The following is an 18,220-nucleotide window of genomic DNA, read 5'->3' as shown; positions in this document are numbered from 1 at the left end:
AGACAAAGAAACAGGACAAAACTGTCAATGGAGGATATTGAGTTCAGAACCACACTTTTAAGGTCTCTTAAGAACTGTCTAGAAGCTGCCGATAAACTTAGTAAGGCCCTCGAAAAGACTGGTGAGACCGCCGATAAATGTTGTGAGATCCTCAAGAAATCTAATGAGACCCTCGATGTTATATTGGGGAACCAACTAGAAATTAAGCATACACGGACTGAAATAACGAATATTATACAGACTCCCGACATCAGACCAGAGGAGCGCAAGAATCAAGTCAATGATTTGAAATGCGAGGAAGCAAAAAACACCCAACCGGAAAAGCAAAATGAAAAAAGAATCCAAAAATGTGAGAATAGTGTAAGGAGCCTCTGGGACAGCTTCAAGCGTACCAACATCAGAATTATAGGGGTGCCAGAAGATGAGAGAGAGCAAGATATTGAAAACCTATTTGAAGAAATAATGACAGAAAACTTCCCCCACCTGGTGAAAGAAATGGATTTACAGGTCCAAGAAGCGCGGAGAACCCCAAACAAAAGGAACCCAAAGAGGACCACACCAAGACACATCATAATTAAAATGCCAAGAGCAAAAGATAAAGAGAGAATCTTAAAAGCAGCAAGAGAAAGAAACCCAGTTACCTACAAGGGAATACCCATACGACTGTCAGCTGATTTCTCAAAAGAAACTTTGCAGGCCAGAAGAAATGGCAAGAAATATTCAAAGTGATGAATAGCAAGAACCTACAACCAAGATTACTTTATCCAGCAAAGCTATCATTCAGAATTGAAGGTCAGATAAAGAGCTTCACAGATAAGGAAAAGCTAAAGGAGTTCATCACCACCCAACCAGGACTATATGAAATGCTGAAAGGTATCCTTTAAGAAGAGGAAGAGGAAGAAAAAGGTAAAGATACAAATTATGAACAACAAATATGCATCTATCAACAAGTGAATCTAAGAATCAAGTGAATAAATAATCTGATGAACAGAATGAACTGGTGATTATAATAGAATCAGGAACATAGAAAGGGAATGGACTGACTATTCTTGGGGGGGAAAGGGGTGTGGGAGATGTGGGAAGAGACTGGACAAAAATCGTGCACCTATGGATGAGGACAGTGGGTGGGGAGTGAGGGCGGAGGGTGGGGTGGGAACTGAGAGGAGGGGAGTTATGGGGGGGGAAAAAGAGGAACAAATGTAATAATCTGAACAATAAAGATTAAAAAAAAATAAATAAAAAAAATAAAAATAAAAATAAAAAACTGCCTCGCTGAAAAACCAGTGTCCTTAGTGAAGTTTTCACTTCCTCACACAAAGGTATACATCTTAGTACTTCATAAGTAAAATTCAAGGTAGAATTCTCTACCACTTCATATTTCCCTCCCATCTTAATTGTAAGAATATATATTTGATCTTGACAAATTACTAGTACTTCTTTTATAAAAGGAACTAGGGGCCCAGTGCACCAATTCGTGCACTTTGAAAGGAACTGTGGGCTGCAAGGCTGTGGTGGGTATAGGGTTGGGTCTCAGCCCATCTTCCGCATGCCCGCTTGGCCCCTCCCACTGCGGCCTCAGGTCCTCTGTCTGCTGGCAGCTCACTCACGCTCCCAGGCGCAGCGCCAGCCCCACTCGCACCTGATGATGGCACGGAGCAATTGGAGCCGGTGCCAGCAGTGGGTACAAGTGGGGCGGGTACTGTCAATGGGTGCAAGCGGCGGCTGCTGCCTCAATTGCCCCTCAGGAGCAGGGGGAGATGGATAAGCCCTCAGATGCAATCAGGGCCGGCAGTCGCCACTTGCACCTGCTGACAGCACCGAATGATCGGGACTGGCACTGGGCACTGGCAGCCAGTGAGAGCGGGGCCGGCGCCAGCAGTAGGTGAGAGCACCAGGTGGGAGCAAAGAATTTTCATTAACCACCAGAGGCTTGCCCCGATGACAGCGAATGGCACCCCGCCTTGGTCTGGCGCCCCCACTCACCTACTCTACCATCCCACTGCTGTTGACACCTGCCATGTTCTGCATGCACCCCCTGGTGGTCTGCGCATATCATAGCAACCGGTTGTTCGGTTGTTCTGTCGTTTGGTCTATTTGCATATTAGCCTTTTACTATATAGGATACTTAAAAAGAAACTCTGTCCCAACAACTTTTCCAGTGATGATCTTTGTTAACAGTTCTCAACAATTTATTTTACAATATTCACAAATACTTCCAAACTATTATATAGTGTGAAGAAAGCCAAAAAGCTTGAGTGAAGTGCTTTGGGGCATGTGCAATAAAATCGTCTTCAAGGAATAATTAATTGCAATCATTTTCCTTTATAATTCCTGAGGAGTAAATGCTTTATTTCTTCTGGCTTTGTTTCTTGTCTGATTTTCCAAATAGTATTCCATAAGTAACATTTAATAGGCATTATTAAAACATCCTCAAGTGTAAAATACTGTTTTGTTTCCTTCTAAAGAATAAAGTTTTACTATTCTAAGTAAAAAAGCAAAAAGAATTAAATTACAATTTCTGATAGGGTTAGTTCTATCATTGATAAGTCCGTATTTGTTGCTTATCAGAATTTTGAATGAATGAAAATATGGATAAAAAAGGGAGATTCATTAGTATGTAAACTCACAGGGTGATCTGATCATAAATTTCTCAATGGGCAGGTAATGGTGGGTAGCCATGTCCCAAGTCTATAATTTACTGAAGAGAGGGGTTTTTAGGCCAGCTAGCATGGCTCAGTGGTTGAGCATCAACCTATGAACCAGGAGGTCACGGTTCGATTCTGGTCAGGGCACATGCCTGGGTTGTGGGCTCAATCCCCAGTGTGAGGCGTGCAGGAGGCAACCGATCAATGATTCTCTCTCATCATTGATGTTTCTATCTCTCTCTCCCTCACCTTTCCTCTCTGAAATCAATAAAAATCTTTTTTTTAAAAAAAGAGAGTTATTTATGGAAGCCCTTTCCATTGTTCTTGTACATATGAGTTAACATACCTTTGTCAGAAGTAATATCCCTCTAAGGTATAGCCACCCTTAACAAAATATGCAACCTTGTTAAGTATCCTATAATCAGATCCCCACCTTGCTTTCTCTCATTCTCATGCAAAATTCCTTAATCACAAATGCAGAAAAGAAGCGGCAAAATTATTTTTCTATGGAGCATTTGAGATCTTGCTCCCTGACATATGTTGTCTGTTTGGTTCAAATAAACTCTTATAAAAAGTCTCTACAGGTTTGGATGTTCTTATGTCGACAAAAGAAATAAGCAACGAAGTAAAACACAAATTAAAATATTACTTTGAAAAAAATAAAAAGGGGTATGTGCCAATTTGCTGCATTTCCCTAGTGAGTTAAAAAATATTAAACTCAATAGAAAATGTATTGCCGAGACCGGTTTGGCTCAGTGGATAGAGCGTCGGCCTGTGGACTGAGGGGTCCCAGGTTCGATTCCGGTCAAGGGCATGTACCTGGGCTGCGGGCACATCCCCAGTGGGAGATGTGCAGGAGGCGGCTGATCGATGTTTCTCTCCCATCGATGTTTCTAACTCTCTATCTCTCTCCCTTCCTCTCTGTAAAAAATCAATGAAATATATTTTTAAAAAAAAAAAGAAAATGTATTTCTATTATTTGAACCTGGTGTTACAGGGGCAATTGCTTTATAAGTACTTGTTAAGCTGCATATCTATGCTTTCTGTACTCTCTCTTTTGTATCATATTTTAAAACAAAACAGTAATTTAAGGAAAGCAGGATTCAGTCCAAGATGGCAGAGTAGGTGGAGGTTGCATTCACCTCCTCCTATTACTGCATCAAAACTGCAACTACATTACAGCACAATCAGCCTGGAGAACCACCTGAAAACTAGCTGAACAGAAAGTTTATAGCTAAGGATATAGAGAAAAACCCATGTTGAGACTGGTAAGAGGAGCAAAACAAGAAACAAGCTGACCCCGCATCCACATGTGGGCAGCTGAGAATAGAGGAATTTCTCAGTGGCAAAGGGCCCCCAGAGAAGTGACAGGTCTCAACCTCATGCTGGGAAGAAGAGCCCACACAACACCTGGCTGTGAAAACCAGCAGGGATTCTGCCCTGTTGAGAAGGAAGGCTACTGGAAACCCAGGCGTCCTGTTAAAGAATGTGCATGCAAACTGGCTCACAGACACTCATATTTGGACTCTGGAAAAAGGCAGTGGCTTGGAGGGTGCCAGTTATACAGGAAGAGAGTCAGCCGTGTGGCTCAGGGAAAGGGCTAGAGGAATCCCTCTCCTGTACCAGTCAAGGATGCCTTCTTTCCTGGGCCAAGCACTATCCCCTCAGAGCATTAGTCTAGTGAGCTACATTAGCACCTCCTCACCCCCCCCCCCCCCGGCTCCGAGGGCCCCCCAACCCTACTCACTCAAGTATAAGTTCTGCCAGTAGCAACTAGCCTAGGGGCCATATTTCAGTGTTTCTTAAAAATCTCTCCAAGAATTCAAGCAAGCTTGGGGGGTGGCGGGAGGGGGGTGGGGTGGGAATGGGGGAAGGGGTGCCAGAGACACACACAGAAAGAAACAGAGTTGAGTAGCTTTAGGGCAAGGGCTGCTTTCCAGCACACAACAGGTATAACTGCTCCTGCGCAGAGCCCTCCCTCGACATGGCAAAATCATGATCTGTTTTAGCCAGATGAACTCTACTGGCTCCCCCCTGACAATGCCTTGAGTCCCCACCACAATGCAAAGGTCCCCAGGCCCTGGCAGGTGACAGCTGGTCTCAAAGTACTCTGACACTTCTGTTGAGTGGCCTCAGACCCAGCCTTGGTGGCAACTACATTCACCCTTTCCTGGTGACTCCTTGGGTTCTTGCCTCATGCAATCCACGTAATGCCCAAAGTCTATTTCAGTGGCTGAACCGAATGGACAGCCAGCAGTTGGCAGAAAGCTCAGAGTTCCTTGGGCCCCAAGCCAGGTAATGGTGGCAGCTGGCCTCAGAATGCATCATAGCCCCTCCCACCCGCAACCAGTGGATCACTTTGTAGCTCCTAACAGGTTGCCCAGGGATGGTCACAGGAAACATGTGACACTGACCTGCACTAAACTCCCTTCAAAGAGGCAGCACAACCAACAAACCAGGCGGCTGACTTCAGAGCACAAGAAAGCAGGACCTGATTACCTCTACAGGCAGCACACCCAAAGGAAGGACTCAGCAGGAACCCGATTCTGCTGGGGCAAATTCTGCTTCGTGGGGTCAGCTCCCACACAGCGCTCATAAATAATGGTTGTGGCCAGTCCTCATACCAGCCAGCATGAGGGTAAACTAGACCCACAAATATGCAAACAGCAATAAAGGTTCAACTACAACAGGAGGGCACACACAATGCACACAAGGAACATTCCTGGAGCACCCAGATCAGGGCATAAGGGAGACAGTGCACCTGGGCCACACAGGACAGAAAGTGCATATGGCCACCATATCCAAACTAGAGACACAGCAGATCTACCTAATACATATGAACACCCACAGAGACGCAACCAAAATGAGAGACAACGATTAAAACAAAGTCCCCAGGCGGTGGCTGCTTGGGACAAAAGGCGGACCGATTGGCGGGGAGGGAGTGGGGACCGGCGGGGCTCCGCATGCAGCAGCTGCCCTCACCTCAGTCTTGCGGAGTTGAGCCCACCAGCTAACTCGAGCCAATCGTCCGCAGCCATCAGGTGGGTGTCCAGGAGGCAGTGGTGCAGGGAGGGGCTGGACGCAGACAAGTGGCACCGCGGGGGGCACGGTGTTGGCTGCCCCGCTCCTGGGCTGGGAGGTGGTGGCCCAGGGCCCCGCGTCTACTTTCAGAGCCCCCACTGATGCGGCAGGCGAGGGCCCGGGGAGTGTGGACAACGATGGCCCAGTGAGGTGCCAAGAGAAGGTCACGGTCAAGTATGACCGCAAGGAGTTACAGAAGCGCCTCAACCTGGAGGAATGGATCCTGAAACAGCTCACTCGCCTCTATGACTGCCAAGAAGAGGAGATCCCGGAGCTGGAGATTGATGTGGACAAACTCCTGGACATGGAGAGTGACGATACCCGGGCTGCCGGGGTCAAGGAGCTGCTGGTTGACTGTTACCAAACCCACTGAGGCCTTCATCTCTGGCTTGCTGGACAAGATCTGGGGCATGCAGAAGCTGAGCACACCCCAGAAGAATTAAGGGTCCTCAACCCAGGTGAAAGGTGGCTCTCACAGGACAATCGCTGCCCCGACCTCATAGCAACAGCAATACCAAGGGGCCCTGCGGCCAGGCTTGGTGGCATGAGCAGGGCTACCTGTGCCCTTCGCTTAGGGGCCTCTTCCCTGCCCCCCTGTTTTCCATTTTGGGTTTTTAAAATTATTATTATTAAAGTATGGGACTTAAAATGTCACAAATTAAATAACAATAAAAATCTCCAGGAAAAAAAAAAACCTAAATGAAATGGAAGTGGGCAAACTACCAGATACAGAGTTCAAAACAATGGTTTTTAAGGTGCTCAAAAAATTAGTGAGAAAGTCAACAGTATAAAAGAGGACGCAGAAACCATAAGAAGAACCAGTAACTAAAATGAAGAGTACACTAAAAGGAATCAACAACAGATTCGATGAAGCAGAGGATCAAATTAGCAATTGGGAAGATAAGCAATCAAAGCAGAAAACAGAAGAAAAAAAGAAAATGAGGACCATCCTGGCCAGGTGGGTCAGCTGGTTGGAGTGTTGCCCTGTACACCAAAAAGTTGCAGGTTAGATTCCTGGTCAGAGAATATACCTGTGTTGTGGGTTCCATTCCTGGTTGGGATACATCACTGCATAACGAAGGCAACCAACTGATGTTTCCCTCTCACATCGATGTTTCTCTACCTACCTCTATCTCTCTCTTTCTCTCACCCCCCTCTATGAAAGTCAATAAAAATACATCCTTGGGTGAGCATTAAAAATAAAGAAAGAAAAAAAATGAGGACAGTTTAAGGGAAATCTGGAACACCGAGAGTAACAACAACTGTATCACAGAGGAAAAAACAAGGGATTGAGAACCTAATTGAAAAAATAATGACTGAAAACCTCCTTAACCTGGTGAAGAAAAAGGGTTTTCAGTCAGTTCACTATCCAGTAAGTTCAGAGTCCCAAACAAGATGAACCCAAAGAGGGCCAAACAAGACATATCATAAATGCAGCAACAGAAAGACCTAGAAGGGAGCTCCCATAGTATTGTCAGCTGATTTCTCAACACAAATTTTTTAGATCAGAAGAAACTGGCACATAATATTCAAAGTGATGAAAAGAACCTACAACTGAGATTATTCTACCCAGCAAGGTAATCTTATCTAATAACAGACACACATGCAAATTAACCATCCCTCCTCTATGCTCACCAGCCAATCAGGAGAGTATGCAAATTAACCCAACAAAGATGGTGGTTAATTTGCATACATAGGGGCGAAGCGGCTGAGCAAAGACTGAAGGCTCCATCTGGAGCCGTGAAAACTGAAGGCTACGTCCGGAGCCACAAAGACTGAAGGCTCCAGCTGGAGTGAAGGCCTGGGTCCCGGGTGCTGGAGGAAAACCAGTGCCGGCAGCTGGGAAGGGAAGGCCTATTGCATGAATCTCTTCGTGCAACGGGCCTCTAGTCATTTATAATTGAAGAAGAAATAAAGATGTTCCCAAGCAAGAAAAAGCTAAAGGAGTTCATCACCACCAAATCAGTATTATAAGAATAGTTAAAGAGGCTTCTTCAAGAATAAGGGGGAGCCCCAGTGGTGTGGCTCAGTTGGTAGGGTGTCGTCCTGTGCACCAAAAGGTGGATGGTTTGATTCCCAATCAGAGCTCATGCCCAGATGTGGGCTCAATCCCTGTTAGGGGGCACAGAGGAAGCAATCAATTGATGTTTCACTCTCACATCAATGTTTCTCTCTCTCTCCCTCTCCCTTCCTCTCTTTCTAAGAAATCAATAAAAAATATTTTAAGAAATAACGGGGGTATCATAAATATAAGTAACAAAATGGCAATAACTATATACCTATGAATAATCACTTCAAATGTAAATTAATTAAATGCTCTAATCAAAAGATAAAAGGTAGTTGAATGAGTAAGAAAACAAAACCCATACATATACTGTCTACAGAGACCTACATCAGATCAAAAGACACACACTGACTCAAAGTAAAGAAAAGGAAAAAGATACTAATGCAAAGAAAAAACATCTGGGGTAGCAACAATTATAAAAAAAACAGACTTTAAAAGAAAGGCTATAAATAGAGATAAAAAAATTACATAATAATAAAGGTATAAATGCAAAAAAAGGATATAACCCTTATAAACACTTATGTACCCAACATAGGAGCACCTAAATATATAAAGCAAATATTGATGCACATAAAGGGAGAGGGTCACAGTATACAGTCATAGTAGGTGACTTTAACACTCCATAGACATCAATGGAGAGATCCAGACAGAAACTCAACAAGGAAACAGCAGTCTTAAAGAACATATATTCCAAGAAAATTTATTTCACATTTTTTTATGCCATATTTTTTACCCATGATCTCAGATGCCAGTGCAATCCTTACCTGAAAGTGTCTTTTGGTAAGAAACACACTGATGTCTCCACAAGGAAATGGCAGATCTCTCTCGATTCTGCAGTCCATTTAGTCTTTCTGCTAGCCCGCCCCTGTTTAATGAATTACAATATATTAAGCTGAAAGAAAAGCTTCAGAATTGTTGCAACATCTACATTTTTTACTCTCCAACCAGAGACAAATACATAAAACATTCAAGTTTTAACTTATTTGACATTACATTCTTTTCCTCCTAGGTCAGTAACCCACTTCTTAAAGATATCTTAGAAGCTCAGTTTTCTGATTCATAGAAATATGGGCTACCCTAAGATCAGTTTGACTTCTTTCTTAGTTTACTTATTCCGTAAATATGTACCAATTACTCTTGTTCTACATAGCAAAGTGCTAGGTGCAAGGGATACAAAAAAGGCAATGAGCTATGCCATTGGGGTAGAGAGGGACTTATAATCTGTTCAGCAGACAGTGGGAAACAAATGTAAAGTTGGTTCAGAATTGTAATCATTAATAAAACCTGATAGGTGTAATCCTATCTAATAAAAGAGAAACATGGTAATTAGCGTACAACCACTACCCTTCCCATTGGCTAATCAGGGTGATATGCAAATTAACTGCCAGGCAAGATGGCGGCCGACAGCCAGGCAGCTGGAAGCGAACATGAGGCTTGCTTGCTTCAGTGACGGAGGACTCCAACGTTCCCCGCCTGCCGCTGCCGGCCTCTGAGCTGCAACTCTAAGCAACTATGTAACAAATATAGAAGCTAAACAAAACCCCAAAAACCTGCTTTAGTCGCTGGGCTTCAGCCAGCAGGATCGCAACATTGTTTCAAATACAGAAGGTAAACAAAGGCCAGAAACCTGCTTTCAGCAGCAGAGGCCTCAGAGCTGGAGCCAGAGCTAAAGCTGGCCCAGAATAAAAAAAAAGAAAAAAAGGAGCAGTTGGGAGCTTCAGTCACCCGCCAGCCTGAAAACAGCCCTCAGCCCCTCACCCAGACTGGCCAGGCACCCCAGTGGGGACCCCCACCCTGAAGGGTGTGTGACCAGCTGCAAACAGCCATCATCCCCTCACCCAGGCTGGCCAGGCACGCCAGTGGGGACCCCCACCCTGATTCAGGACACCCTTCAGGGCAAACCAGCCAGCACCCACCGGTGCACCAGGCCTCTATCCTATATAGTAAAAGGGTAATATGCCTCCCAGCACCGGGATCAACGGAGCCGCGAGGCCTCCCGGCACCGGGATCAGCGTGACTGGGGGCAGCGCCCAAACCCCGTGATCGCCCTGCGGCTCTGTGTGTGACAGGGGGCGGGGCCACAACCTCCCTATCGGCCCTGCTCTATTCCTGACAGGGGAAGGCACCCCAACCCCCTGATGGGCCCTGCTCTGTGCCTGATAGGGGGGAGCTCCCCAACCCCTTAATTGCCCCGCGGCTCTGTGTGTGACAGGCTGCAGTGCCCCAACCCCCTGATCGGCCCTGCTCTGTGTGTGACAGGGTGTGGCGCCCCAAGCCCCCACCCTCCCCACGGGCCCTGCTCTGTGTGTGACGGGATAGAGCCATAACCTTCCCATCGGCCGTGCCCTGAGTGTGACAGTGGCGGCGCCCCAACCCCCTGATCGGCCCTGCTCTGTGGGTGATGGAGGGCGACGCCCCAACCGCCCCCCACCGGCCCTGCTCTGTGTGTGACGGGGTAGAGCCATAACCTCCCCATTGGCCCTGCTCTATGCGTGACAGAGGGTGGCGCCGCAACCTCCCCATCGACCCTGCCTTGAGTGTGACAGGGGGCGGTGCCCCAATCCCCCAACTGGCCCTACCCTGAGCATGACTGAGGGCGGCATCACAACCTCCGGATCCGCCCTGCTCTGTCGTGACAGGGGGGCGCTCCCCAACCCCCTGATGGGCCCTGCTCTGTGCGTGACAGGGTACAGAGCCCCAACCCCCCTGATGGGCCCTGCTCTGTGTGTAACAGGGGGCAGCGCCCCAACCCCCTGATTGGCCCTGATCTGTACGTGACAGGGTACAGAGCCCCAACCCCCCTGATGGGCCCTGCTCTGTGCGTGACAGGGGGTGGAGCTGCAACCTCCCCATTGACCCTGCCTTGAGTGTGACAGGGGGCGGTGCCCCAATCCCCCAATCGGCTCTACCCTGAGCGTGACTGAGGGTGGCATCGCAACCTCCCGATCCGCCCTGCTCTGTGCATGACAGGAGGCGGCGCCCCAACTCCCCAATCGGCCCTGCTCTGAGCCCGACCAGGGGCTGCACCTAGGGATTGGGCCTGCCCTCTGCCACCCGGGAGCAGGCCTAACCCAGCAGGTCGTTATCTCCTGAGGGGTCCCAGACTGCGAGAGGGCACAGGCCGGACTGAGGGACCCCCCCCTCACCCCCCCCCAAGTGCACAAATTTTTGTGCACCGGGCCTCTAGTACTTTCTATAAGAGAATTTAGGTATGGGCTCATTATTTGGACAAAAGAGATAATTGAATATTAATCACAAACACATAGCAAGAATACCAACATTTCAAAAACAGGAAAATTTTCATGTATTGCAGGCTGATGACTGGTAACAATTAACATACAGGCACTTCACAAAAGCCCTTACCTATCAATTAAGACTACATATACATTAATATATTTTCAAATACATATAAGCATATATTTTTTTGATTCAAAGAAGTCAGCAGTTCTTAACACAGCTATGATCTCAAGACAAATCAAGATTACTATTATGACTTCATGCAACATAATTTATCAATGTTTTGTCTTATATGATTATAAACCAGTTCACCAGTTTGGTGATCATCTCACTAAATTATCTCATTTTATTTTAATAATATCCCTTCAATGTAAAAAGAACAGATATCAACATCTACCTCATACATGATATATCAGAGTTGAAAGAGAGGATAATGAAATTCACCAATATTACAGAACTAGCCAGATAAGGAAATAGTTGTTGAAACCAGAAAGGACTTACCACATTGCCTGGCATTCAAAATATGTTATTCATTAGTGTTATTAATTTTTAAAAATGATTTCTACTTCCACCCTATACTCGTTCTACAATGATTTAAATATCATTTTAATACATTATATATTATATATATTATCATTACTACTTACTTTGTTTTCCCATAGGCACTTACCTACACTAATAAAAGACAAAGATGCTAATTGACCATACCTTCGCTACATTCATCAGCCAATCAGAAGAGTATGCAAATTAACCCAACAAAGATGGCCGTTAAATTTGCATACTGCAGGCAGATCCCGCTGCGCCACCCCACCTGGGGCTGGCGGCAGGCCCACCCCAGCGTGGGATCCAGGCCTGCCATGTGCGGGGCGGGAGGCAGTGAGATCCCCAGCCACCGCCCGCCCCAGTGCAGGATCTGGGCCTGCTGTGTGTGGGCCGGGTGGGCAGGGCAGGGGGCAGCGCGATCCCGAGCCGCCACCCGCCCCAGCACGGGATCCGGGCCTGCCATGTGCGGGGCAGGGCAGGCGGAGTGGGCAGCATCGAGATCCCCAGCCACCTCCCGCCGCAGCATGGATCCGGGCCGGCTGTGTGCGGCCCGGGGTGGGGGGTGGGCGGCTGCACGATCCCAAGCCGCCACCCGACCCAGAGCAGGATCCAGGCCTGCCATCTGCAACTGGGGGAGATGGGACAGGCACCGTGGGATTTGGCGTGCCATCTGCCACCAGGGGAGCGACCCTAAGCCAGCAGGTGGTTAGCTCCCGAGGTGTCCCAGACTGTGAGAGGGCACAGGTTGGGCTGAGGGCCCCTCCTGCCAGTGCACAAATTTTTGTGCACCGGGCTTCTAGTTTTCCTATAAGCACCAATTATTTCTGAATATGTGTGTGTTAAATTTTTTAAAAATTCTCATAAAAACATGCCAAAGAACCTCTACTTTACATATGTCTACCTCTACCTAATATATGTAAACTCTTCTACATATAATTCTGTTTATGTGACTCATGTATACTCCTGCTCTAAACAATACTATGAAAGTAGGTACTACTGTCATCCTCATTCTACAGATGTTCCCAGCACAAGATGAGGCATCTGATGTCCAGCAGAGCTATAGGCACAAACAGGCAGCTGACTCTGGAGTTCACAAACTTAGCCTCAATGATATACCTACTGTCTCAAAAAGAACTACTTAAAAAGATGTTCTTAATATAATAAACAAAACATTGTATTCTTTGCACAATGATCTAGATAATTATTTTTCAAATGTTTTTTTCAAACCAACGACTTAAGAGATAAGAAGACAAAATATAATCTGAAAGGATGTGGTTAAAGTCAAGTCCTCTATCCCATGAATAAACTGTAGGAGCTATAGGGCAAAAGGTAAAAAAATGGCTCTGACCGGTTTGGCTCAGTGGATAGGGCACCAGCCTGCGGACTGAAGGGTCCCAGGTTCGATTCCGATCAAGGGCATGTACCTGGGTTGTGGGCACATCCCCAGGAGGGGTAGTGCAGGAGGCAGCTGATGGATGTTTCTCTCTCATCCATGTTTCTAACTCTCTATCCCTCTTCCTTTCTCTCTGTGAAAAATCAATAAAATATATATATATTTTTTAAAAAAGGTAAAAAAATGAAGAACAGTTCTCTACATGTGGAATTATCTGGAGCGCTAAGATAGAATCAGCATTTTACACTTGGTGTTAGTCATTAGGGGCTACACTGGTGCCTCACAAAATACCTCTGCTCCAATCTGCCCAGAGAATTCCTTTAGAAAGTTCCGATCAGATGCACCAGAACTTAAGCATGTAAGCACCATGATTTCTAATCAACAATCATCATTCTAATAAAAATCTCTTAGCATTAAAAAAAAAAATGTCAGGAGATCCAAGATGACGGCCGACCAAGTGGATGTTACACTCACCTCCTCCCAAACCAACATGGAATTACAAATAAAATATAGAACAGTCCACCTGAATAACCACTGAAGATTAGCTGACCATAAGTCTTATAACCAAGGCTGGTAGAAAGGGCAATACATGAAAAGGGCTGGCCCCGCTCCCACATGCGGTGGCTGAGATTCTGGAGAGATATGACAATTGCAAAGGTTCTCCCTGAGGAGCATGGGATCTCAACCTCAGGCCAAGCTCCACAGCCTATTGCACCAGACACCTGGCTGTGAAAGTCAGTGATCCTGTCTGCCAGAGAGAGACGGGAGCCTGCAAAAGACATGGGCACCCTCCTGAAGGGCCAACGCACAAAATCTCATTTGCACTCACCCTGGGCTCTGGAGGAGGCAGGGTGGGACGGACTGGAGTTGTGTGAGCACGGACTGGGGTTGGTGGCTCTGGGGAGAGAAGTGAGGACAGCAGCCAAGACCTCTGTGCTGAGTTATTCTCTCATACCACAGACCCCATTTATCTTGGATGAAGCCCTCCCTTCTGTGTGGCATCATCCTGGGGGAAAATAATAACCCAACCCTCTAAACTCCATATCACCCCAAGCTGCAAAGCTCATGCCCTGCTGAGGAGTCAGCTGCCAGGGCTGGGGTATAGAGATCTGGGCAGACTCAGTGGGTGTCAGTAACTGAGTGGTGTGGCTTTGGGACAGAGGTCATTCACTCCACTTAACCCTGGATCTGACTGGTGACTACCTCTCATGGGAGATCCTACAGCCCCGTGTTCTGGGCTCCAGGTGGCCCCACTCTCTCACTGACTAGGTCTGGGCAGAAGCTCAGACAGACTGAGCTGTGTGGCTCTGGGGCAGGGGCCAGTCCTCCTACCTTCCCTCAAGCCTGATCAGCACTTCCCCCTCATGGGAGATCCACTGGCCTCACCCTTCTGACTCTGGGCAGCGTTACCCTGTTGAGCTCAAGCTCCTGGAAGAATCTTGCACAGATTAAGTTGTGTTGCTCTATGTTGGGGGCCATGTTTCCTACACATGCCCAACCAGTGCAGAGCCCTCCATTCATGCAGCCAAATCTTGGTCTGTTTTGGACTGATAAACTCTGCTAGCCTCACTCTGACAACACCCTGAGACCCCCGCCCCACCACAAAGGTCAGCAGACACCCTGCAGGTAGAAGCCAGACTTGATATATCCTGGGACATTTGCTGAATGGCCTCAGACCTAGCATGGACAGTGAGTTTGAAGCTGTATCATCCTGGTGACTCACTGAGAAACTACCTCATTCAACTCCAGCAACACCAGAGGGTCTTTCAGTAACTGACCCAGCTGTCAAGTGGAGGCAGATGTCAGGGTGCCTTATGACTTTTGCTGACCTGTGCCTATGCCAAGTGCTGGTAAAAGCAGTTTGCACACCCAGACACAGCAGAGACAGTAATGCACAAAGTGTGGATTACTCTGTAGCTCCAAACAGGTTCCCAGGGCCAGTCACAGTCAGAGTCTGAAACTGACCTGCATCAGAGTACCTACCAAGAGGTCCAAGAATCAACAAACCCAGTAGCCAGCTTCAAACAACATCAGAGCAGGATCCAACTAACTTCACAAGCAGCATAACCAAAGAAAGATCTTGGCAGGACCCTGCGGAGGTGAATTCTGCTTCATGTGGTCAGCATCTACAAAACAGCTCATACACTGTAGTTGGGGTCAATCCTCACAGTCAGCAACCTGAGGGTTGACCTCACAGAACTGGCCAATAGCAATGAAGACTCAATTACAACAGAAGGATCCACGTAACACACACAAGAGACATTCCTTGAGCACTCATTTCAAAGGATCAAGAAAACTGTGCCAGTGGGTCCCAGAATAAATCTACTATATAAGGCTACCCTATGAAGAGTGAGAGCATAGCAGATCTACATAATGCATAGAAACAAACATACACAGGCAACCAAAATAGGGAGACAAAGAAACATGCCCCAAGTAAAAGAACAGGGGAATTCTCAAGAAAAAGAGCTAAATGAAATGGAAGCAAGGAATTTATCAGATATAGAGTTTTAAAAAATAGTTATAATGATATACAAGGAGATTAAAGTTCAACATAGAGATAGCAAGCATAGAAAAGGACATGGAAACCACAAAAATGAAGCAATCAGAAATGAAGAATACAATATCTGAGGTGAAGAATATGCTAGAAAACATAAACAGCAGGTTGGATGAAGCAGAAGCTCGAATCAGTGATTTGGAAGACAAGGTAGCAGAAAACATACAATCAAAGCAGGAAAATAAAAAATGAATTTTAAAAAATGAGGATAGCCTGGCCAGTGTGCTCAGTGGTAGAGGGTTGACTTATGAACCAGGAGGTCATGTTTGATTCCCAGTTAGGGCATGTGCTAGGGTTGCAGGCTCGATTCTCTGTAGGGGGCTTGCAGGAGGCAGCCAATCAATCATTCTCTCTCATCATTGATGTTTCACTCTCTCTATCTCTCTCCCTTCCTCTCTGTAATCAATAAACATATTTTTTAAATAAATAAGTTAAAAATATAAATAAATAAATATAGATAGATAGATAGATAGATTAAGGTATTTTTGGAAAAACCATGAAACATGACCACATCCACATCATAGGGGTACCAGAAGTGGGTAAGAAAGAGCAAGGGATCAAGAATCTTTTTGAAGAAGTAATGACAGAAAACTTCCCTAACCTGATGAAAGAAAAAGATACACAAATCCAGGAAATGCAGAGTCCCAATAAAGATGAAGTGAAAGAGGCCAACACCAACACACATCACAATTACAATGCCAAAAGTTAAAGACAAAGAGAGAATCTTAAAAGAGGCAAGAAGAAAGCAATTAGCTACCTCCAAAAAAAAAACCAACTTCCCATAAGATTGGGGAAGCTTTATTCTAGGTAACTATTTGCTTTCCTCCTGCTTTTTTAAAAAAATAATCCTTTATTGTTGAAAGTATTACATATGTCCCACTTTTCCCCCCATTGGCCGCTTCCTGCCCACTCCAGCCCCCCACCCCAGGCCTTCAGCATCCTATTGATTATGTCCATGGGTTATGCATATATGCATACAAGGTTTTTGGTTGATTACCTCCCACGCACCTTGTCTCTCCTTCCCTCCAAAATTCTGCACTCTGTTCCATGTTTCCACTCCATTCATCAGTTTATTTTATTACTTAGATCCCACATATGAGTGTGATCATGTAATACTTGTTTTTCCCTGAATGACTTATTTCACTTAGCATGATACGATACTTTCCAGGTCCCTCCATGCTGTCTCAAAAGGTAAGAGATTCTTTTTTACTGCTGCATAATATTCCATGGTATAAAGTACCACAGCTTTTTTATCCACTCGTCTACTAGTGGGCACTTGGGTTGTTCCCAGATCCTTGCTATTGTAAATTGTGCTGCTATGAACATAGGGGTGCATATATTCTTTCTGATTGGTGTTTCATCCTCTTGCTTCTTTTAAGATTATCTTGCTTCCTCAGATACTGTATTCTTCATTTCTGACTGGTTTATTTATTTAAAAATATGTTTTTATTGATTTCAAAGAGAGGAAGGTTGAAGGAAAAGAGAGCAAGACATTATATATATATATATATATATATATATATATATATATATATATATATATATAGTCAACAAAAACATTTCAGGCCAGAAGTTATTGGCTTGAAATATTGAAAGTGATGAAAAGCAAGAACCTACAACCAGGACTATATACCCAGCAAGGCTATAATTTAAAACTGAAGGAGAGTGCTCACTTCGAGGGCACGTGTACTGAAGTTGGAAAGACACAAAGATTAGCATGCCCCCTGAGCAAGGATGACATGTAGATTCATGAAGTGTTCCACACTTAAAAAATAAAAATAACACCGTCCCAGAAAAAGGAAGTTAAAGAAGTTCTTTACCACCAAACCACTATTAAAGATATAAGGTTGAAGAAAGAAGAAAAAATTAAAAAGACAAGACAAAGATGAAGAAGGAGAAAGAGAAGGTGAAGAAGGAGGAAAGGAGGAGAAAGAGGAGAAGGAGGAGGAGGCGGAAGAGGAGGAGGAAAAGGAGAAGAATGATGATGAACATAATTAAAAGACTAAAATGGTAATAAATATATACCTATCAATTATCACTTTAATTGTAAACGGCTTAAATGCTGTAATCAAAAGTCATATGGTAGCTGAATGGATAAAAGAGACAAACCTCGGAAGGAAAGATACACACAGACTAAAAATAAAGAGATGGAAAAGAGATATCTCATGCCAATAAAAATGAAGAAAGAAAAAAAAGCTGTGGAGCAACACTTACATTTGACAAAGTAGACTTCTAAACTAAGCCTATACTAAGAGACAAAGAAGGACAGTACATAAGGATAAAGGAAACAATCCAACAAGTGGATATAACCTTTGAAAACATTTTTGTACCCAAAAGAGGAGCACCTAAATATATAAAGCATATGTTGATGCGCATTTAATAAGAGAACATCAGTAAAACAGGCATAGTAGAACATTTTAGCACCTCAATGACTAGATGTTCCAGGCCGATAATCAACAAGAAATAATGTCTTAAATGACACACTAGATAAATGGATTTAATTGATATCTTCAGAGCATCTCACTCCAAAGATTAGCAGAATATACATTATTTTTGAGTGTACAGGGAACATTTTCTAGGATAGACCACATATTAGGACACAAAACAAGTCTCAATAAACTTAAGAAGAGTGAAAACATATCAAATATCTTGTCTGACCATACTACTATGAAACTAGAATTAATCAAAAGAAAAAAACTAAA

General features: G+C 45.0%; 1 protein-coding gene, 1 non-coding gene and 1 pseudogene across 9 annotated transcripts in view; 2 read left to right on the top strand and 1 right to left on the bottom strand.

Moving 5' to 3' along the window:
- Positions 1-18,220, bottom strand: part of SPIDR (scaffold protein involved in DNA repair) — a 285,105-nt gene that overhangs the window by 184,633 nt on the left and 82,252 nt on the right. For all 8 annotated transcript variants that reach the window (XR_009449640.1, XM_059672698.1, XM_059672699.1 and 5 more), the window contains one exon: positions 8,556-8,656. Coding sequence is in view for 7 of the 8 variants with exons in the window: in XM_059672698.1 (XP_059528681.1) it covers positions 8,556-8,656 (101 nt within the window). In the remaining variant the exon portion in view is untranslated. The remainder of the gene's footprint in view (positions 1-8,555; positions 8,657-18,220) is intronic.
- On the top strand, positions 4,888-6,336 carry LOC132220065 (protein phosphatase 1 regulatory subunit 14B-like; annotated as a pseudogene).
- Positions 17,184-17,287, top strand: LOC132220239 (U6 spliceosomal RNA). Its single transcript, XR_009449741.1, has one exon. It is a non-coding gene; the product is annotated as a U6 spliceosomal RNA (small nuclear RNA).

This window comes from Myotis daubentonii, chromosome 17 (assembly GCF_963259705.1).
Source record: "Myotis daubentonii chromosome 17, mMyoDau2.1, whole genome shotgun sequence".
NCBI lineage: Eukaryota > Metazoa > Chordata > Mammalia > Chiroptera > Vespertilionidae > Myotis > Myotis daubentonii.
The sequence above is the reverse complement of the archived record's forward strand: the minus strand, read 5'-3'. Positions and strand labels throughout refer to the sequence as shown.